The sequence below is a fragment of the Ruditapes philippinarum genome, unplaced genomic scaffold (assembly GCF_026571515.1).
Source record: "Ruditapes philippinarum isolate M1 unplaced genomic scaffold, ASM2657151v2 ctg546_1_1_1_1, whole genome shotgun sequence".
Taxonomy (NCBI): domain Eukaryota; kingdom Metazoa; phylum Mollusca; class Bivalvia; order Venerida; family Veneridae; genus Ruditapes; species Ruditapes philippinarum.
The window spans coordinates 252,444-276,159 of NW_026852301.1; the positions used below are offsets into that span (position 1 = coordinate 252,444).

At 31.2% G+C, this 23,716-nt stretch overlaps 1 protein-coding gene across 1 annotated transcript in view; it reads left to right on the forward strand.

Moving 5' to 3' along the window:
• LOC132755581 (kinesin-like protein KIF14) overlaps window positions 1–23,716 on the forward strand; it is a 37,260-nt gene that overhangs the window by 2,578 nt on the left and 10,966 nt on the right. The window contains exons 2-18 of the mRNA XM_060746469.1: window positions 1,935–2,189; window positions 4,220–4,310; window positions 12,005–12,106; window positions 13,140–13,331; window positions 14,029–14,145; window positions 14,762–14,889; window positions 15,671–15,843; window positions 16,430–16,632; window positions 17,316–17,500; window positions 18,107–18,209; window positions 18,629–18,783; window positions 19,657–19,771; window positions 20,608–20,676; window positions 21,204–21,269; window positions 21,788–21,953; window positions 22,590–22,666; window positions 23,197–23,337. Coding sequence (XP_060602452.1) covers window positions 1,935–2,189; window positions 4,220–4,310; window positions 12,005–12,106; window positions 13,140–13,331; window positions 14,029–14,145; window positions 14,762–14,889; window positions 15,671–15,843; window positions 16,430–16,632; window positions 17,316–17,500; window positions 18,107–18,209; window positions 18,629–18,783; window positions 19,657–19,771; window positions 20,608–20,676; window positions 21,204–21,269; window positions 21,788–21,953; window positions 22,590–22,666; window positions 23,197–23,337 — 2,338 coding nt within the window. The remainder of the gene's footprint in view (window positions 1–1,934; window positions 2,190–4,219; window positions 4,311–12,004; window positions 12,107–13,139; window positions 13,332–14,028; window positions 14,146–14,761; window positions 14,890–15,670; window positions 15,844–16,429; window positions 16,633–17,315; window positions 17,501–18,106; window positions 18,210–18,628; window positions 18,784–19,656; window positions 19,772–20,607; window positions 20,677–21,203; window positions 21,270–21,787; window positions 21,954–22,589; window positions 22,667–23,196; window positions 23,338–23,716) is intronic.

A 23,716-nucleotide genomic window follows, 5' to 3' on the forward strand; every position in this document is an offset into this window, starting at 1 on the left:
TTAATGTTAACTTTTGGTATCAATAATCATTTATAAGAATTTAAGATAACTAACTGTGCTAAGACTGCAGTCAGTTTTGCAAAGTAGGACATTCACTTGAAGTATGACATTATGATAAATAATTATCAAAGTCAGTTAAATCAGGGGTTTTTTTTCAGGATTTTGGGAACATGACCCATACCCATGGAATTGGGAATTTCAGCGATGTTTTGTTAAAAATTGAGAAAAATATTGGACTTAAATTTTGTAGTGATTAAATGAATGCAAAGATTAACTGTCTAGGATGGCATAGATCTACAAACATTTAAACACCATAAAATGTGAAGAAGCCCTTATTTTCAAAGATTTTAGAATAATTTGAATTTATTGTTCTTTTTTTTTTATTTTGTAACTTTCAATTGGGAATGTTTTCCTCTGGATTGGGAAAATGATATACTCTTTTCAATTGGGAATATGACTGAATATTGGCTATAAAATAAGCCAAAAGTATCCCTGGTTATTGAAATTATTTTTTGTTAAACAAATAACAAGTATATACTAATATGATTACTATACAGTATTAGTACTATTTGGAATGAAAAGGATTCATTTTAAATTTTATTGTATATTGACATGTACAATAATAAAGTAAGTTTGACTGTAAGTCTGTTAGACTGTAGCATGTAGGTAATAATTTATTATGTAAGTTAGAATTAAATTAACAAAATTTTGCAATTTTTACACACAAAAAGCAAACTCTGGCATGGTGATTATATAAGAATTATTCTCAATATGCTACCTGTACAACACATTGGAAACCTTTAAGAATTCATAATTACATCAATTCATATTTAAGGATGGTGACTGGGGCATGGTGACAAAAAACACCATTGGCCATGGTTATATATATCACCTTTTTAATAAGTTGCAACACATGTTTCACCAACTGTTATCCTGGATACATTGAAAAGTTATAAATTTTTGTAACAATTTTTTAAGTAAGTTAGAGGGGGCCCCCGGGGCAGGCGATAGTCACAAATGTTACCATTGAAGGGAACAATATCTTTGTGGCAAAGAGTGCTGCCATAAACACATAAAGGTGACAGACCTTATTGCTACATACATGTTATATATATACAAGTGTATATCATAGCATAGATATAAGTGTTATTTTAGTACCTGTGACAAGGTGAATTATATAACTCTTTATCAACATACGTCTGTGTTGTTTTTGTGTGCACCTTTTAACTTCCAACAAATACTCCATACGTAATTTACGAACATTTTATGTGACATCTGCGTTTCCTGCTAAATTAATCCGTTTCAAACTCCCTCTTAAGGTGATTTTTTACTTGGGTTTTTTAATTAAATAGAAATTTCATGACCTGTTCTTTTCAGTTTGACCCTTGACCTGCAGAATTTGTATAATGCTATGGTTTTGCAAAGCTTTGAATTTGGAACTGTCTAATAATAATATTCAATGAATAAGGCATGGGTTCAAGTTTTCAGGTATTTGTCTGGAGTTCAGACTTTTTATACTGCTGAAAGCATTCTTTTACTATATACATGTAAACCAATAAAAATAATGCTTAATTCAGGGTTTCAGGTTTTCATAAATTTTGAACTTGCACCCTTGATACTTAAGGGCTTTTCAACATCAACGTTAAGGCTTAAGCCAAATCAATTTCACAATTTTTTTGAACATTTATTTATAAGTAAGGTATTTTCAATTTTGCAAATGCTACTGCATATTTGTCGACATAAAGTTTTATTCTTAGGCATAATTTACTGCTGTACACTTGTTTGCCCATTATGATTAACAAAGGCCCTAGACAAATTTGTGAAGTTTGTTTCCTTTTATATGTATGTTTTAGAAAACATTTTGTTAACAGTGATAAAATATTGATGTTAAAAATGTATGTTTTTCAAAAATAAAGATGTTTTTTCACTTTCAGGGAAATATCAGATCCCAATGTTCGGAATGTTGTTACCATCTGCGGTAATGAGACCAAAGTAAAGGCGGACAGTGGTTTCGAGCACAGATTTGCGTATGATTTCTCATTTTCATCGTTTGATGTCAACGACCCATACTATGTTTGCCAGGAGAAGGTATATCGATCCCTCGCTCAGCCACTTCTCGGAAAAGCATTTGAAGGTTATAATACATGCCTGTTTGCATATGGTCAGACGGGATCTGGTAAAAGCTATTGGTATGTATTTTGCATTTAAGTAAATAGGTTCAAGTGAAAAGACCCATTCACATCAGAATTAATGTCTTTATCCCTAATTTAAAGGAATGAAATTCATATAAGTTAAATTTTAATATTTAGATCTTCAAACAAAGGTATTTGCTCTTAGAAGAAAATGGTAGTTCTTCATGATCTGAAATTTAACTACACAGATTTATTCCAACTATTAGTTTTCCTGATTTTCATTTCAATCAATAAAGTAATTCAGTATCTGATTTTTAGCTTGACTATTCGATAAGAATAAGTAGAGCTATTGCAGTCACCCGAGCGTCGGCGTCCGCGTCGGCGTCGGCGTAACCACTTATGTTAAAGTTTTTGTAATAGTTCAAATATTTTCAAAGTCCATTGACATATGGCTTTGAAACTTTGCACACTTGTTCACCATCATGACCCCAACCTGTAGACAGGAGGAGGTAACTCTATCAAGCATTTTGACAGAATTATGCCCCTTTTTTGACTTAGAATTTACGTTAAAGTTTTTGTAATAGTTCAAATATTTTCAAAGTCCATAGACATATGGCTTTGAAACTTTGCACACTTGTTCACCATCATGACCCCAACCTGTAGACAGGAGGAGGTAACTCTATCAAGCATTTTGACAGAATTATGCCCCTTTTTCGACTTAGAATTTAAGTTAAAGTTTTTGTAATAGTTCAAATATTTTCAAAGTCCATAGACATATGGCTTTGAAACTTTGCACACTTGTTCACCATCATGACCCCAACCTGTAGACAGGAGGAGGTAACTCTATCAAGCATTTTGACAGAATTATGCCCCTTTTTCGACTTAAGAATTTACGTTAAAGTTTTTGTAATAGTTCAAATATTTTCAAAGTCCATTGACATATGGCTTTGAAACTTTGCAAACTTGTTCACCATCATGACCCCAACCTGTAAACAGGAGGAGGTAAATGTATCAAGCATTTTTTTTACTATCAAGCACTGAGAATAGTCGAGCGTTGCTGTCCTACCGACAGCTCTTGTTAAACTTAAAGTTTCTTTTACAGTGATAAAAAGTACCCATTCAAGTAAAAAAGAAATCATATTGCCAGTTGAATGTCTTAATTTTCAATCTTGCATGCTGTATTGCCTGTAAACAGTTAGTATTCATATAATTTTGAATGCAGATTTTTCTAATTTTGTCTATCTCTGACAGCCCAATACTATTTATCAGTCAGTATGTAAATTTTAAACCGGATCATGTTTCACATTGATAGTTCAATTAAAAGTGGCCCTTGGTCATTGTTCATCAACAAAGCTTTATGTTCAATGCAATACCATGGTTTATGTTGATAAAAGGTTCAATATGATGCTTTCAATCAAACACAATGTTCCAAATGCTCTTGATTGAAATGCTGTAGATAGATATATGTATATATGAAAAGAAATGCTTACAAATTCTATTTTGTGTTCTTACAAAACTATGAAAGTTGATCTCTAGAAGTTTTTCTATTACCCTGCATTATTTATGGTTATTAACCGTTTATTATATATACACAGTATTGTCATATTTTCAAAAGAAGTTTTAACATTAGAATTGAAATTTGTTTACTTTTTGCAAACTGCAGAAAAGAGTAATTTAGCTGTGACAAAAAGTGGATCTTTTATACCTTATTAAAATTGATATTTTCAATAGATAATATATGTAAATAATACTTCAAAGGGTAACATTTCAATAACCCTGGGTGATATTGAAGAAGACCTTATCTTAATGAAGTATCAAATGGTTATAACTGAGAAAACAAAGTAGCCCCATTGTGGAAATAATTTGAGAAATAAAACTAGGGGACCATATTTTACCTGAAAATGAAAAGACTTAACTTTTTCCATTAACCATTAAAACATCACCAACTTCAAGTTCAAAGTATCACTTTCACTTGATATCCCATATCGCCTTTAAATAACCTCAGAAATAAACGTGAAAAAATGTTCAGTCTCTTCAATTAAAAAATTTATTTATTAAAACTAAATTGATTTTGAATTTTTTTCCAGTATAATGGGACATGGGGAAGATACTGGTATTATACCAAGATTTTGTGAGGAACTGTTTTCACGTGCAGATGTGGCACGTGGTCTTGATAAAGTAAGTGTTGTCTTGTATGCCATAACTGTCGGACCAGTCAATTGAAAAATGTATGCATGAAGTTTTTCCATTATTATTTAGAATAAGGAATGCAAATTTAAGGGAAGTAAATGTCAAAACAGTTGCGTTCCAAGATCTACATGCAGGTACACCCCTACCCCATCCACTCACAAACACTTGCATTAACAGAGTATAAGTCTCATCAAAATATTTCATGTTTTTGAAAAATTTGTTCAAAAATTGGCGGTCAAGGGAAATCACTCTCTGCATATGATGCAGTTTTCCCAGATTTTTTTTTATACCCAGCTTCAATTTCCTTTAATTAAAGGTTTCAGGCGTCATCCTCGGAATATGGACTTCTTTTTTATCAAGAGTATTCATACCAACAATTTTGGGGTTAGAATATAAACATATAAATATAAACTGAAAAGAAACCCAGGATTTGAAAACTAAAGTCAGCAGTATCAAGTTCGGCAAATTTCATGAATCATTCAACTGGTTACAATGAAACAGATTTAACAATAAAATAACCCAGTAAAGCATTTCAAGGTATTGTGAACAGTAAAATAAACGGTTATTTTTAGCTCGACTATTCGAAGAATATGAGAGCTATTGTAGTCGCCCCGGCGTCGGCGTCCGCGTCGGCGTCTGCGTTGGTTAAAGTTTTTTGTAAATTCAAATATCTCAATTATTACTTGAGATATTCAATTGAAACTTACAATACTTATTTATAGTAACAAGGTACATCAGATTGACAAGTTGGATAACTCTGCCTATAATATTGACAGAATTATGCCCCTTTGGAACTTAGAAATTTTGGTTAAAGTTTTTTGTAAAGTCAAATATCTCAATTATTGCTTGAGATATTCAATTGAAACTTACAATACTTATTTATAGTAACAAGGTACATCAGATTGACAAGTTGGATAACTCTGCCTACAATATTGACAGAATTATGCCCCTTTTTAACTTAGAAATTTTGGTTAAAGTTTTTTGTAAAGTCAAATATCTCAATTATTGCTTGAGATATTCAATTGAAACTTACAATACTTATTTATAGTAACAAGGTACATCAGATTGACAAGTTGGATAACTCTGCCTACAATATTGACAGAATTATGCCCCTTTTTAACTTAGAAATTTAGGTTAAAGTTTTTTGTAAAGTCAATTATCTCAATTATTGCTCGAGATATTCAAATGAAACTTACAATACTTATTTGTAGTAACAAAGTACATCAGATTGACAAGTTGAATAACTCTGCCTACAATAATGACAGAATTATGCCCCTTTGGAACTTAGAAATTTTGGTTAAAGTTTTTTTGTAAAGTCAAATATCTCAATTATTGCTTGAGATATTCACTTGAAATTTAGAATACTTTTTTTATAGTAACAATTTTACATATCTCTATAGCTATTAAAGATATTTATTTAAAACTTCACATTTAGGGTCATAATTGTAGGTCACTGACAAAGCTTGCATTTAGGCTGATTTTTCTCCCCTTTTTCAACTTAGAAATTCATGGTAAAGTTTTGTTTGTAAGCTGTTATCTCAATAACTACTGAAGGGTTTTTGCCTTTTTTGGGACAATTTTACGCATTCATAATAATAAAGCAGTGATTTACTTGATAAAACATCTTAATAACAAGCCTTTGTACCTTTTCTGTCAAATTTATGTATTCATAGGTAATTAGTATTATTATACTCAATAAAACACCCTTGTGACATTACCTTCCGAATAGTCAAGCCAATACTGTATAATTAGACTCTCTCTAAGGCCTATAACATGAATTTATAAAAAAAAATTAGCCCTTTTGTGAATTTAAAAAATTTAACATTATTAAGGCTCTTTTACTATCAAGCACTTAGAATAGTCGAGCATGCTGTCCTACCGACAGCTCTTGTTTTACCTTGTCGTAAAACAAATTTCAATTACAATAGGGCATGGTTTTTGTATTATTTGTTGAGTAATTAACATTGTTTCGCTTATTAACAAAACATGAATGGACTGTGTGACTTGTTCTAACCATTACAGCAAGTGTAAGTTGCCTTGTAATAATAACCCAAACAATTATGATCCGCCACTCAGTTTTTAGCTCGACTTTTCTATGAAAAGGGGAGCTATCCTACTCGCCCCGGCGTCGGCGTTGGCGTCACACCTTGGTTAAGTTTTTCGTACCACCCCACTTTATTTCAGAAGTATTACAAGTATGGCTTTGAAACTTACCATACTTGTTCACCATCATAACCTCCATCTACAGACAAGAGTACATAACTCTGTCAAGGTTTTTGACAGAATTATGGCCCTTTTTTGACTTAGAAAGTGTATTGAGCTTGGTTAAGTTTTTTGTACCACCTCACTTTATTTCAAAACCATTGGAGGTATTGCTTTGAAACTGACCATACTTGTTTACCATCACGACCTTCATCAACAGACAAGAGGACATAACTCTGTCAAGGTTTTTGACAGAATTATGCCCCTTTTTGACTTAGAAAATACATTGAATATGGGTAAAATCCACTTATTGCCTTAACCCTTTGAGATATTGCTTTGAAACTTTTAATGCTATTTCACATCATTACCCCCATCTGTACGCAAGAGAAGGTAACTCTGTCAAGGATTTGTTTTTTAAAAATTAAGGCCTTTTTATCGACTTAGAATCTTGGTTAAGTTTTTAGTACCAGTCCACTTTTTGACTGAACTGTTTGAGATATTAATTTGAAAGTTGGAATACTTGTTTACAATCATGATTCCCAAACATGTCCAGGAGAGGTAATTCTGTCAAAGATTTTATTTGAATTATGGCCCTTAACTGTCAATGTTTTGTATTATAGGCAAGCACTAAAAAACTTAAAAAATCTAAAAAAATTCATTCCTATCCACTTGTTCACTTTACCATAAATTATGTCATATAAACATTGCTGTAATATTCAAGGGTATCAAACAACTAGTTTTTTTTTTCTTTCTTACCAGCCCTCTTTTGACTTAAACATTTCAAACTTTGCTGCAGTGTTCAAGGGTATCACACAATTCAGTAAAATAATTCTTCACTAAATATCTTAATGCTCATGGCCATTGTTCACTTTAAAAATACAGAGATTCTTGTATTGCCTTTTACTGCAAAAACTTTTTTTATTGGCAAGCAATAAAAAAGTCGAGCGCGCTGTCTTACGGACAGCTCTTGTTATTATTTCTGTATTGTTTTGAAATTAGGGCTCTACAATTCTTTAAGTCCGATGTCCAGGGTTAACTCTAAAACCACTTCTAAATCACTATAAATGTGCTAATTGCCAAAAAAAAAACAGAAGAAGACAGTTCAGGTACTTGGCAAATGAGTAACTTGTTTAAAACTTATTGAAAACTATAAAAGAATATCAAAAAATAAAGAGATTTTGTGAAATAAAAATGACAACATTTATGGGGCATTCTGGCCTCTTAAACTAAAAAGGTGAAAATACTGTTACATCAAAAACTGGCTTGAAATAAAAGACAAACATATTGTGTTTTTCCACTAAAACTAGACATATAAATGTCAATGTACTGTGATTCATAAAATGTTTCAAAAATGCAGTAAAGAAACAACTCCAGTCAGTTAGGCTTATATATACTTCATTTGTTTAAACAGATATTGTAAGACTTATCTAAGGGATACAACATGTAAGGAGGATTATGTTGGATTAGTGGGTGTTAAAATTGATTCCCTGTAAACTGTAAAAAATTGACTGTACTCGTCCATTCAAGGCTATATAATCCGGGCCAATATTTGATAAGATAAATATGGTTCATTAAGATTCTATGTTTAAATAGTTTTAAGAATTTAAGTCAATTATTCTGTTGAAAATTTTTAAAGTAAAATAAAAAAATCCGACTTGTTATTAATGGACCGCAAATGAGGAATATTTTGTTTGTCAGTGGTTTATATAAAATTGAGTCGCGTCACGACAAAACCAACATAATGGGTTTGTGACCAGCATGAATCCAGACCGTCCTGCGCGGATGCGCAGTCTGATCAGGATCCATGCTGTTCGCTATCAGTTTCTGTACTTGTTATAGGGTATGCAAGCGAACAGCATGGATCCTAATCAGACTGTGTGGATGCGCAGGCTGGTCTGGATCCTTGCTGGTCGCAAACCCATTATGTTGGTTTTGTCATGACGCGGCTCAAATGATAAATTACAATAATTGAGCTTTATTTTTGAAAGCATATTTTGAAATTGCTGAGTGTTATGTAAAATATAATGTTCTATAAGTTCATCAATGATCTGTTTACAGTTTACTCTTAGGATGCTTGCTTAGTGTCTTATATTTTGACTTTAAAACCTATTTTTTAAATTCAATTTTAAAGTTGCATTTAAAATAATTTGATGTTACTTACAGTTATGCATAAAATTGTTTTTAGCCTCTCTTAGTCTGAAATCAAGATTATTGTTTATTTTTCCTTGAATCACTCTCCCTTTGTTTTATTGAAATAATTAAACAGAATATTGTAATATTACAGGGGTCTCTGGTTTGTCACTTTGAAATTGATCCCAGCTATAATAATTGATCCAAGACACCAAGCCAATGGTCATTTGCCTCGCAAGGCTGATCCAGAAATCATGTTGGTTATGTAGTTGGTCACTTGCGTAGAAATACAATGTATAATTACTGGTTAACTATCCAGGGAAATTTTTTTAGGCGGATTGAATGCAGTGACCAAATTTTGAAAAATATGTTAAAATCAGCGTAAAAACCAACCAGCTTAAAGCGGCACGCCTCCAGATTCATGCTTATTTTCATGAAAATTTTGAAAATATGTTTCAAAGTTTTATTTCAGTGAAATAACCAAAAGGAAGCAATTTACACAATATCTATGGCACTTACAACCCATGTTATTTACTAAAAAGAGGACAAAATATGCAAAAATAGCCCTTACTGCGTTAGTAACGCAGTAGAAATATAGTTATAAAAACTGAAAAATTGGTCATTAATCGCACATAACATGTAAATTATTACTAGAACTTTGAATCTTTACACTTTTCCTAAAATCTTAGTACATTTTTCTCAGGTTTGGTTTTATTGAAATATTTTCGCTCATCTGGAGGCGTGCAGCTTTAACATTGTCAAACAAACAATTTATTTTCATGATCAGTTTATTTCAAAGGTAAGAGTATATATATATAATATACAATGCACCAATCATAGGTTAACCGTTATGCTTTGATATATTGATAAACTTACCATGTAACTTTTTAACTTCAAAGCCAAAATGTTTTGAATATGTAGTGTCAATTATAATGTTAAACAAAGTTAGTTTACTTGTGCAATTAAATTGAAATTGTAGTCTAAATGTTTATTTTCAATATTTACTGTGCCTAATGTTTGTTAGTTAAATTAGTTTAAAGCCCTGTATAAATCATCATGTTGTAAGTCATCAAATTTTTCATCATTAGTCATGAATTTCCCCTCTAAAAAGCATTTCTGTATTGGCACATTCTTTTTTGGTTAATGATTGCAAATCTTGCCTGTTTCATTATTGTAACATGGGGGGGGGATGATTTGGTACTCCCTCCAGGTTAGTGATACATATGAAATCATATGAAAAGTAAGATGAAAGAAGTAGTCTAGAAAATATTTATTTCATTTTGCTAAATTTGTAAATTGATCCATGACTGCTTCCAGTCAAATTTTGTTAAGTTTTTGGTCCTAGAGTGGTACTAAAGGTAAACATGTAAGTAAGAGACTAATTAATGTTCTTTCGTTTGAACTTCAAACTCCGTACAGCATTGTGTATATAATTATACATGTACAATTGAACATTATATGTGACATTCCATTTCTGATTTAAGTTTATTCTTGTTGTTGTGAGATATTTATGACATCAAATCTACTTGTTACATAACAGATGGTCTAATTCTACCCCTTTATACGTACTTAATGTCAAATCGTAGCTGTCATTACATGATAGAATAGATAAAACTCCATAATAATGCCACTCCAGGGCCACTTTTGATGTTTCGAGTGCATTAAATATCTACCAATATTTGTTTAATTTCGAATTTACTACACAAATATTAAGTGCTTTTTCACAGCTCCAAATTGAAAAAATCGTATTGACCGAAGGGTTAATGTATATGCTTCTATTGTCCAGAGCATGTCTTTTGTTGGTTATAATAAACAGAATATTGAATTAACCTGACAGAAAAAAAAATTTGCGAAAGTCTTAGTTGAAAAATACGAAATTATTGATTTTACCAAATGGATTATAACAATGAAAGTAAGAGCTGTGGTAAAAGTTGACAGGTTGGAATGAAATGTAATTGATTGAATATTCAATACAATAGTCCAAAAATATGAAAATTCCATCAAATTCCATCAATATTAATGTTAGATAAAGAGTTTAATTATAGTAGATTGTATAAATGTGGCCAAATGTGACGGCAATATTGGTATATATGTAACATGTACATTGTACTAATAACAAGACTGTGCAAAAGGTCCAGCTTGTTAATGATGTGTATAGACGGACAGATTCTACTAAGTTAAAGTAGTTATTCTGATAATAATAATATATAAACTCAGATCTTTTCAAAACTCAAGATCTTTTTTTCTTTTTTTTCTTTATAATTTTTTTATTCAATATAGTTATTGTCCCTCCTTTGCTTTTTATTTATAGAGAAAATATGAAATTCTGCGCACAGAACAAGATTATATTTCTTGTCTTACATCAATGTTGAAATTTAATTAAATTTGACCTGGCTGCATGTATAGACTTTATACGCCAATTTATTCATTATTAGATCTTGTAACTGTAGAAGCTTTATCGTAATACTGGTATAAATAGTGGATGGCATTCATCTCTGTAAATTGTTCAGTCAGCATTATTTTAGTATGATACACCTATGATTAACATGTCAATATTTAATTGAACCATTTCATAACCTCATTGATTTTACCATTGATTTACTACATGTAATCTCCACTATGGAATTTTTAAATTCCATAATTTGCTACAATGTCTATACAATACTTTGTCAAACAGCCAATGAAAATTGTCGACAAAATGTAACAGCTTTTCTGATTGGTTGAATTTTGTAGTTGGTTGATATTTGTATTATTGCCTATTGTTAGAGCTGTAAACTTATAACATTTTGTAATAATAGATTAGTTTGATGAAAATTATGCTATTACAGCTTGATTTAAAATAAGGTTCTTATAGAAAAAACTATATTCTTGACAATGTAGAAAGGAGGAAAAATAATGACAACAAATTTTAATTAATGTCCATTCTTTTACCATCTACCAAGATTTGCATTACTATTAGTCAGCCAAATTAGCTTCATAAGGGAAAGTATCAATTTAAAAATCCAGGGATCACTGGTTTAATATGAAATTTATCCATGACTATTGACATGGTACATTAAGTTTAATGGCCATTTTCTTTTCACCTCAGATTCAAAAATCATGTAGGTTAAGTAGTTTGTCACTTTAGGATATATTGATAATTACTAGTCCAGGAAAGTTTGTTATATGGAAAGCAATGTGAGTTATGTTAAAAGCAAACAAACAAAAACCATTACTATTACACTATTATTTTTTTTACCAGATATAATAGAACAAGATGATTTCACTTATAAACTTGCACTTGAACATCTCCAGAGAAGAGATATCTTATACACAGTGTTATGTATATTTATTTATAAATATTGTTTCAGGTGAAGTTACATGTAGAAATCAGCTTCTTTGAAATATACAATGAGAAAATTCATGATCTTCTGGCTTCATCAAACAAAGAGAAAAAAGTCAAGAAAGCTACAGTAAGTTATATTTTCATTCTTGACTTGTGTGTTGCAACAGTTCATCGGTATTCTGGTATTATATATTGTGATAAGCTTCAGTCAAAAAGTACCTTTGTACTCTACTCCCATGACCAGTAACTGCAATATGTTCTTCAATATTTGATTAAAATAAACTGTCATAACTTTTTAACAGTTGGACTTGTAAAATCTTTGCTCTGCAGGCTTGACCTTTCAAATGCATCCTTGTGCTTCTGCAGATGTAAATGCAAAAAATATGTGCATTAACATGCTATTGTGGGACATCTATGGCTGAATGGTGAACGTTGTTGAATTCAAGCCTCAATGCTGTGGGTTCAAAACCTGGAAGGGCACCTGAGGTCTTCCTCCACTGGTACAGCTGAAAAGTTTCCTTATGACCTTTACTACTATGTTGGTGTGATGTAAAAGTGTAAAACCAAACAAACAAAACAAAACAAACATAAATAACTATAATTATTAAATTATTCTCAAACTTGTGCTTTCTGACTCCAGTAAGGCTCAAACCCACAATCTCAGGCTCAAGAGACATGCACCTTACACATAAAGCCAATACTCCCCTATGGCATACTAGTGACTTTTATAAATGATCATGCTGTCTAGAAAAATAATAGATTTCAAAATACTGATAATAGCAGACTTCTGTCAAAAATAAATTGTGAACTTTATGATAAAATGTAGTAGTAGATTATTCTGGCCTTGTATTTCTGATGCAGTTGTTTTCCTACAAAGGTGCCTGTACTTAATGAAAAAAGTAAAGAGTGAGTAAAATCAGAATTTCATGTTTATTGAATTGCTATAAATCATTATTTAATGCTTTGTTAATATATACTTGAATTTAGCTAATTAATTAACTGGCAGCACTTAAACATAAATAAGTTTTGAATATTTGTTAATTATAGTACCTGTTGACAATGGTTGATTCTTTTTAAATGTATCATTCATTAATTAACTGTAGAAATTCATTTGTATTTGATTAAAAAGAATGGTATGGAAATGTTTTGTTTATTTACAGTTAAGGGTGAGAGAGCATCCTACATTGGGACCATATGTTGAGGGTCTGTCTACATTTGTTGTCAACTCCTTCGATGATGTTAAAGGATGGATCACCCTCGGTAACAAGAACAGAGCCACAGCGGCCACTGGAATGAATGATAAAAGTAGTAGATCTCATTCTGTGTTCACCATAGTCCTTACTCAAACAAAGGTTAGCTAGCATACCTTAGACAGGGTTTTCATCATTAACAAATTGGCAATCCATATCACCGATATGTTAAAATCAGTTGCATTTTCAGCCTGTAGATTAAAATATCCCCCTTGACCCTTAGCCAGATCTGTTGTTTTTGTTGACACATTTCAAATGATTTGTTACCTCAGGTAAAAACGAAAATTCTGTTCGAAAAAAGCTCCATAAGATTGGACCCGAACAGAAAATAAATGTTAAATTTGTTCTATTCTGTTTAAGGTCCTTCTTGATTAAATGACAGAATTATAAGGCTGTACCTTACAGAAACAGGCAATTATTTGTTAACATCCTTTAAGCATCAAACTGTATATAATATCTCACCACTTACCCCTAATGTGTTGGTTTTAATCTTGCCATAAACTTTGGATTCTTTTACATTTGGGAAGCTATCCTGTTAGGTAATAGAACCTTCAGTTAGCTTTTTGAACGTCAGTGTTTCTACTCTAGTGCCCGTTCATGTCTGAAATACAAAATGTATTCCTCTACCAGTAAAGCGAAAAGTTGCCAAAAGTTGACTTTAACCATATTGGTACTATGTAAAACCTAATAAAATAGAAAATAATCTTTGTACAAAAAAAACTAAAATAGGTACATTAAAACTGTTTAAATTTCTCTTCATAAATTTCTTGAGAGTAAGAATATTTATTTTATATTACAGACAGATATTTTAGAAGGTCAGGAGCATGATCATTCTATCACCAGTAAGATAAACTTGGTTGATCTGGCTGGTAGTGAGAGACAGTCACATGCTCAAACCTCCGGCGAGAGACTCAGGGTATGTATTTCTGTATGTACTACTATAGGCTAATGGTTGAAAAAGAAGTAACTACATTTGTAATTACCTTCCATATAAAAAGCATTTTAAGCTTTGTGAGATAGATATCCCAATGCCAATATTGCTGGAAGAAATATGCTTGTATGCTGACTATGACAATAAAAGAGCTTTCCTAAGGTCCAATAGCCTAAATATGTAAATATAAAATTCTTACAAAGTTTAACCTTGGAACTTAAAAATAGTTCAACTGGGACACTAAAAACGAAAATATTTGGAAAAGATAATGAAATATACACATAATGAAATTGAAAAATAGAATTTTAGTGCAATTCTTCGCCTATTTTAGTTGAAAGTCTTTAAATGCTTCTCATTTTTAGATAGTTTTTCATAATTAAAATGATTGTTCTAGGAAGACTGAATGAGCAAATGTCTGAAATTTTGCCTGCAAGTTAATGGTTTGTATACAAATCTCTAAAATATGTTTCCAGTGTCATTATTTTAAAAAGCTCAATGCAGTCATTTTAGCAGTGTAGGTGTTAATTTAAACCAAAACAAAAGATCATATAAGCTTATGCTGATTTACAACTATATAAATAATTGTGTTTTAACATTGCAGGAAGGTGCTAATATAAATAAATCCCTACTTACATTGGGAAAAGTTATCTCTCAGCTAGCAGAACAATCCAGTCAGACAAACAAGAGGAAGAAGATATTTATACCATATCGTGACTCTGTACTTACTTGGTATGTTAAAATATTAAAATCTTACATGGTATCTTAAAATCTTACATGGTTAAATCTTAGAAATCAAACTTAACAGACCACTAAGTGACAGTATTTGAGGTTGCTGGCTTCAAAAATATTGCCTTTAGTGTTTGATTACTTAGGGCCTTGTCCTGCAATGATCTTTGTATTCTTTCTATATTAGAAACTATCCAGTTAGATTTTGAGTTCTCCTGACATGCCTTCATGTATGTGCTTTAAATGTTCTCTTTATTTTGAGATAATGATATTTGTGTATATGCTGTTTTACAATTAAATTTTAAGAAGGTTAATTTCCAAAATGCCAGCCCAGTATGCACTTTTGTTCAGTCTGACCCGACCCTATACTGTTGGTAGCTAAGCTTTACTACAGTCATATTTGTATGTACATTTAACCAATAATAGATAGATCTCAATTTAAATCAGGACAGGTTCATAAAAAAAAAAATTTACCCTTAACTAGGTGCCATCATTAAAAAATGCATGTGTAATTTTATAATAGGCCTTTGAAAGTGTAAATATAGTTATATTAGGAAAGGGATAAAGATATTTTGGGTAGGGGGCTTTTTCGATGAGTAGGGAGGGCAAAGGGAAACAAACACTTGTTTAATGATGGCCTTGCATGCACCCTACTGGAACCTAATTTAAGAAGCTTTTGCCAGCAGTATAGACCAAATTTTTCACAAATTCAGCAGGTTAAGGGCAAGGGTTAATAATTATTCAGATTGCAATTTATATGAGAAATGCTTCATGTATTTGTCAGGTTATTGAAAGAAAGTTTAGGTGGAAATTCTAAGACGGCGATGATTGCTACCATCTCTCCAGCCAATCATCATACAGACGAGACTTTAAGTACCCTGAGATACGCCCAGACTGCACGGTCTATTGTCAACATTGCACGTGTAAATGAGGACCCGAAAGCCAAACTTATCAGAGGTGAGTGCTTTTATTTATCAATTTTAAAAGTACACATACAATAGAAGATGTAATTAATTTGTCTAAATGTTCATCACTAGTTCATTGCAACTTAGAAAGATTGAAACCAGTACTCTTATTTTCATTTAGATATAATAATGTCTGTCAGGGATGTAATGGAAAATATAACAAAGAGGTATTAAAGCAGCACACCTCCAGATTCATGTAAATTTTGATGAAAATTTTGGAAATGTATTTAAAAAGTAAAATATAGTGTGATGAACAAATAAAGCAATTTACATATTGCAATCAGCACTTACAATCCAAGAAAAATATCAAAAAGTAGTCAATATATGCAAAAACAACCCTTACTAGGTTAGTAACGCAGTAGAAATATGGTGATAAAATACTGTTAAAGCAGTCTTAAACCGCATATAACACATAAAATATCACTTGGATCTTAAATATTTTAACCTTTCTTAAAAAAAATTTTTGTACATTTTTCTCAATATTGATTTTCTTGAAATATTTTGGCTTATCTGGAGGCGTGCAGCTTTACTGGGAAACAATATAATGTGTACATACATTTTATGTTTATGATTTTCAGAGTTGCGAGCTGAGATAGAGAGGTTACGAGCATCAGGTTTGTCTGGAAATGAAGATGTGACCAGTGCTTGCATGTTAGAGATAGTAACACTGAAAGATAAGTTAAGACAGAAAGAAACTGAAATGGAGGAAATTACAAAATCATGGCAAGAACGTCTTAGATTATCCGAGGAGAGAAAACTTGAAGAGGCTAAACAATTAGAGGTTAGTTATAATAATAATATAATTATAATTATATAATAATATACTTTTGTATAATAGTTGGCGTTTATACTATAACCTTTAATGTGCTTGTTTAGTGGAACTGCCCTACTTTGGAATTTGGAACTGTTGAATCAAAGTTCATGGGATTTTAATATCAAATATAAAAAAAAAAAAAAGCAATGTGGAAATGGAAAACCAGCATATTACAACTTACTACATATTGATATGAAATTAGTACATGTATTGAATCCAAAAAAAAAAAAAGGAAAATTGTGGTGCCACATGCCTGATGCAGACTTTTAAGTTGAAATGTTGTGTTTTTAATAAAAAAATAGTACATTTTTGATTTTATGCTGGAGTTGACTTCTAGTTTCACATTTAAGAGATCAAAATATAAAAATTGTGCATGACTGGCCTGGCTCTATACTAGTGGCAAAGGCTTATAATTACTTTCTGTACCAACAGTATTTACTAAGCTTAAAAGTTGCAAATTTGGAAATCTTGCAGGCTGTGTTTAATTGATCATGGACATTGGTAAAATTTAAACTATTAAAACACACCCTAGCATCAACTATAACGAAATTCAGTCAATTTAAAGTATCAAAATTACATCTTGATTTCTTATTAATAAAACCAATCATATGATATAAATTTTGGAGTTGTGTTTCTATTTTTATCCACAGAAAGCTGGTGTAACATTGAAGGTTGACAATAAGCTACCTAATCTCGTTAACTTGAATGAGGACCCTCAACTCTCTGAGATGTTACTGTATAACATAAAAGAGGGTGTAACTAAGGTGGGCAGGATGGGACAGAATTCTAAACACGACATACAACTTAATGGAGCTCTCATTGCAGACAATCACTGGTATATATACTTTAATTACACCTCTCTATTTTTGTAATGTTAATTTCCCAAAGGCCAATGGGAGTTATTCTTGCTGTTAATCAAGTGTACCATGTGACTAAAAATTTTATACTGTTAAATAGGTAACAGAACTTTTTCACAGTAAAAATCTGAAAAATAAGAACCTATATAAATACTGTCCCAATGAAATATTCATTGGGGGTAATAAAATAAATAATTCATAGTTTTGTAAGTAACAGCAAAAATATCATCCCTTGTAAAAATTTTCTAGGGATAATATTTTACTGTTACAGCCTATGTGTTATTTATATAATGTTTAACTGAATTAATTGATAAAATAAAACTGCTAGTTCATTGTTCATGCTCGTACAAGATTTAGATGATGTGTATTTAATTGAGAGGGTTGGGCAAGTGGGGATGGGGGATATTGAGGATATGAGGATATATTTTAACAAAAGTCCATCAGAATGATGTAAAGGGATATATTTAGATATAAATGATAAAGGATAGTTAGATATTGACATACTTAAGGTATTAACTCTTTAGATTTTATGTAATGGCACATTTTTGAAATAAAGGTTTCATTTTATTTTTCTATATTTTCAGTATAATCAACAATATAGACACTGCTGTAACAATAACCCCAATAGGAGATGCTCCGACATATGTGAATGGAAACCTTATTTCAGAACCAGCCACACTTCATCATGTACGTACCTTTAGCGCATTTAGTATTTTCACAGTTGCATGTCCAATACCTTCTTTATCAGTATGTCTAGCAATTATATCAATGCAACACTTATTTTTAGGATTCTTGGATTTCCAGTTGAACCAAATTTTTGAAAAAGTTGTTTACCCAAATTTTTTATTTTGATAAAGATGTTGACCCGAATTGGAACCAAAAAATAAAGATTATTAACCAAAATTTTTTATTTCAATAAAGATCTTGACCCAAATTTTAGATAAAACAAGTATAAAGGGACTCAAACAACAAGAAATCAGTGCCTATTAGCGACTAAATTAATGTAAAGAAGACGGAAGATATGTTATTTTCCCGGTTGGTGTATGACCTCCCTTTGTCACAGTATTCATTGAACCATATCAACATATGTTTTATTTATATTACAGGGTGATAGAGTGATATTAGGGGGAGATCATTACTTCAGGTTTAATCATCCAATAGAGGTACAGCAATATAAGAAAAACAAGACATCATCTCAGAATGTAGAAATTAAAGATTTTGACTATGCCCAAGCGGAATTAATGAGAGTACAGGAGGCTAGGTATTGATAATTTCCTTTAAATATGATAATAAGTAAGAAATTGGATATACCAGTGAGATATATTCAATATCATTCACTTTATTAACAAGGTATTTTTCATTAATTATTTTGAAATATGAATATATGTACTTACAATTTTAGAATATTTTTATTGATATAAAGTAATTGAAAAAGATATTTTCTGTTTATAAGGTTTTATTGGTAATGATATGTTAGCATGACTTGCATACAAATGATATGCCTATATTTACAAGTAAATTGGGGCTTTACGTCATAGGCTACACGTTTTTCTCGCCTAAAGCACCACGTTACCCTTTGGTATAATTAATGATAAATGAAATGTTAATTATAAATGAATAAATACCTTTACTTTCCTATATTTGAGAGAAATATTAAAGAGTGGTGTACATCTTGTGAAACTTAAAAAATAGCATTGCCTACAGATTAATTCTAATTTTCAAGAAAATTTTGAAAATTTATTTAAAAGTAAAATATTGTGAAGTGAACAAAGAAATTAATTTCACATTGCAAATCACACTTTCAATTTATATTAGTTACTAAAAAGAAGTCAGAATTCGAAAAAAAATGCTCTTATTATGTTAGTCACACAGTAGAAATATGGTGATTTAATACTGCAGAATCTATCATTAATGTCACATTACATGTAAATTATTGCTTGAATCTTTTATATTTTTACTTTCCTTAAAAATTAGTACATTCTCCTCAAGTTTTATTTTCTTGAATTTTTTTTCCGCTCATATGCAGGCATGCTAACAAATAAGTATTGCAGTATGACTTGGCTGTATCATAATTTATCATCTCACAAAATCGGTTCAGCATATTGTTATTTCCCAAATCTGAAAATTAATTTAGATTACAAGAAGCTCGACAGAGAGCACAGGAGGAAATGTTAGAGGAAGTGGAAAAAGCCAAGAAAGATGCTGAAAAAGATGCTGAATCAAAACTTGCTGACCTTGAAAAACTAATGGTAAGGTGATCAGTGATTTTCTTATCTGATTAAAGGGACTTCACTTAAGTTCTTGACATGCTGGGACTGGAAATAATATTTCGAGATAAATGTTCCATTTGATGTAGGTTTAGTTTATAGTATATTAAAATTTATTTATCTCAAGGAAACGAAGGCTTTCCTTTGACAGGGTTTGAACCCACGCGGTCAGCAATACTTAGATTACTAGTCTGAGTTAAACACTCAGCCAGCCTATTGTAGGTTCAGCTCAATGATTTGTGCAAAATTTCAGATCATTTGCTCTCTTTGATTTTCCAACGTTACAATGCTTTTCACTCAAATGAGGCTTTTATTGGCACAAAATAAGTTTTTTTAATTTATAATATAGTGACAATGATTTTCTAAGGACACAACAAATTTAGAAGTATTGATAGTGATGGTCATATTGCCTGAAATAATCCAAGGAGGGTCACCTAAAGTGTACCTCCACCAGTAATGCTAGAAAGACACTATATGACCAAAACAGGGTCTGTGTGACCTAATACCCAACAAAAAAAAGTAGCCAGTAGTTACCTGGTCAGGTTGCACAAATATTAAGGCAGGTTACTGGCCAGGGCATATATTGTAGGTATTATGCATGACTATAGAGCTGCTTTAACAGTTACATATTTTTCACCCGCTTTGAAATTGACACACTCTATTTGAAGTGTTAAAGATTTCATAATCAAAGCTACCAACAGTGTAAGTTCTGATGGGTAAGGCTAATCACCTCTGGGTCAAGAAGGTATAGTTCTAAAGTAAATGGTTTATATATGTTATTCTGTTATGAACTTATTTTCATTCATGTAATCTTTCAGCGTGAAGAGAATGCTGAGAAAGTTAAGGAACATGAAGATGTCATTCATAAGTTAAAGAAACAAAAAATGGTAAAAAGTCTATAAAATTTTGAATTTTTTTTTTCATTTGTATGAAGCCGAAAGCCCATGTTTTATGTTATGCTCTTCTGAAACAAACATGAAAAGATTCGACTCCCCACATACTTGATACTTGAAGGTATACAAACCTCAATTTTAATGTCAAATTATTTACTATTATAGTTTTTCGTTAGTATAACCTTATCTTTTGTTAATCAATTGCTATTTGAGCCTCAATGTAGTTTTATTCATGTTTGTCACCTCATTATGTCATGTTTGTACATGGAATAAGAGAAATAAGTGTTTTTTGTCCTTTTTGTGACGTCACTTGAAGATATTCAAAATTTATTACTTTCTTGACATGAACATTTAAGGTCAGTTAATACTGGATCTGAATTAATATTTTTATAATTCATACTCTTTTTATATAGTAATGACTTTACTTCACCATCATCAAGAAACATTTTATGTTAAAAGTTTGTAAAAATAACATGTTTCATTCATTTACTTGATTGTTTATATTTATTGTTTATAATTAGATGTTAGAGCAAGAGGTGATAGCAGGAAGAAAAAGACAACAGCTGGAAGCGGAAGCTGCCACCAAGGTTTGTAACTACTTCGCTCATATAATATAAGGGCCCTTTGTTACCGAATGATTATGGTCGTCAACTTCAAATTTACTTGCCCCTTTAAGTTTGGATCAGGCACAAATTTTTGAATTCCTTTATGCGTTGAAGCTATCCAACCAGCTTATAGAAAGTCAGTGGTTCTACTGTTGTGTACTTTTATGCCCAATACTTCCAGCTTTATGCATGAAGGATCATCTGATGATTTTCCACACCAGTAAAGCTGGAAAGGTGCCATGTGATCTTTACAGTATTGGTGTGACTTAAAATCCAACAAAATAAACAAATAAAACCCTGATATGATAAAATAAAAGGAATATATATTATATATGAATGAAAATGAGACTCTAATATCGTATTTTTGTAAGAGAGGAAGAAAATACTTTATGTCAATTCTTTGGGGAAAACTACGATTTTATCGAAATTTTTTTGGGGGAAGCCACCTTTTAAAGGGTCTTTGCTATAGAAGAAAAAAAGCACAGATTATTATTTTTCAGGCATCGAATCAACTTGTTTCCGAGAGGTCAAAGATTATAGAAATGTTACAAGCCCAGAAAGAGAAGGAAGCACAGAAACTTGAGGAACTGAAACAAAGATGGAAGGAATATACGAGAGGGAAACAAGTTAAAAGTCCAACACCTAACATAGTAGAAGTGTCGGCAGGTACATTAATTTCCCTTAATTTCTATGATAGATTATAGTAATTAAAAGTTTTTTTTCATAGCAATGTCTGCCTGTTATTTAAGTGATCATAAATGAATATAACAAGTTGACAAAGTTCTGAAAAGTTGTTATTTAAAAAGTTACAAGAGTTACATGCATACATTTCACATATAATTTTTTGTGTTCTTAAAGCTCTTCCTAATCATCTGTCATCTGTAGATTATATCTTATCTTATCTGTCTGCCTGTTTGTTTGTGGACAGTTTTAACCTTGGCTTTATATCTTCAATGTACACTTAATGTATATACTTTTATACTTTGACACAACATACCTCTGTATGTATTTATGTGTGATCTTGACTGCTTATTGATTTTAAGACAATTTACAAAATAACATAGATGTTAATTTACATATATTGACTGGTGTCTTTTGTGGTTCAGTTGTTGTTATTGAAGGTCCAACGCATATATTTACATGTGAATTACTACTAAGATGTTAAGCAGATAGAAATAATCCTTCCTTTAATACTAACAAACATCACATACTTCTAAAAAAAAGGTTACATCTTTTCCAAATCAATTTGCGCAATGCAAATACTATTGTTTATTGAAGTCGTTTCACAATTTTGTGTTTCAGGAAAGACAGATTTATATAAAATAGCTTTACAAGTAAGAGAGGCCAACAAAATAAGCCAGTATTTGAAGAAAAACACAGTAAGATAAAAGACTTTTTCATGAAATTATCTTATATAACTTTATTGTTCATAAAAGCACTATATGGTAAAAACTGTTAAGTCTCTTATAGTAAACCTCTCTTAAGTTTTAATTGTTCGGACTATGTATTGTTTTATTTTTCGACATTCATGATGCATTTTGACATCTTAGTGATTAACATTTTCCCATGATTTTCTTGGCATTTTTTGTCAAAATTGTGAAGGGGCCTTGGGCCTTCATTTTGTAGGAAAAAAACGCAATATGTCATAAAATTGTGAAAAAAAATCACAATTTTTTTGGCATTCCACAACATTTTGAAAACTGGAAACAGTTTGCTGTGAACGCTTGATAATAAATTTTGAATTGTGAAGGGGCCTTATATTGGTCCCTGTTAAAGAAGGAAGAAAAGCCCTGATTTTAGATAAACTCTACGTCTTAAAAATGTTAATGCTTAAGGACAAAGTATGGACAGGGCATTAGATAAGCACTATATTAAATGAATTGACAATATTGTTCACTATTATTTCTAGGTGTTCACAAGAGAAGACTTCCTAGATGGTGAGGAGGTGAAGACAGTTATTAAAGTAAACAATACTAAATTAAATGTATGTACACACTGGTCACTGAGCAAGTTTGAGGAGAAGCTCATGCAAATGAGGGACATTTATCAGGTATGTGTAAAAACAATTCCAGATTGTAACTGCAAAAACAGTATTATTTGTTGGGCACTTAATTTTCATTGGACAATCCACAATTTAAAGGCCCATTATGCCTCAGAGATGCTTTCATTTTTATTTTTCAGACACTGTTTTTTCATAAAGTATCCAAATAATTACTAATTGGCAATTTACCTGAACTATGTTTTTCATCTGTTGCTTTTTGGCAATAAGTACAGTTATAGTGAATAAGTATTTTGTATGGAAGTCAAAATACTACTTTTGTTTACATTTTGCTACTTTAATGACAAATTATTTCACATTAATCACTACTTTCTTCAGGTAACAAACATCTAACATTCTGTAAAACCATCATTTAAACATTATAAGATTC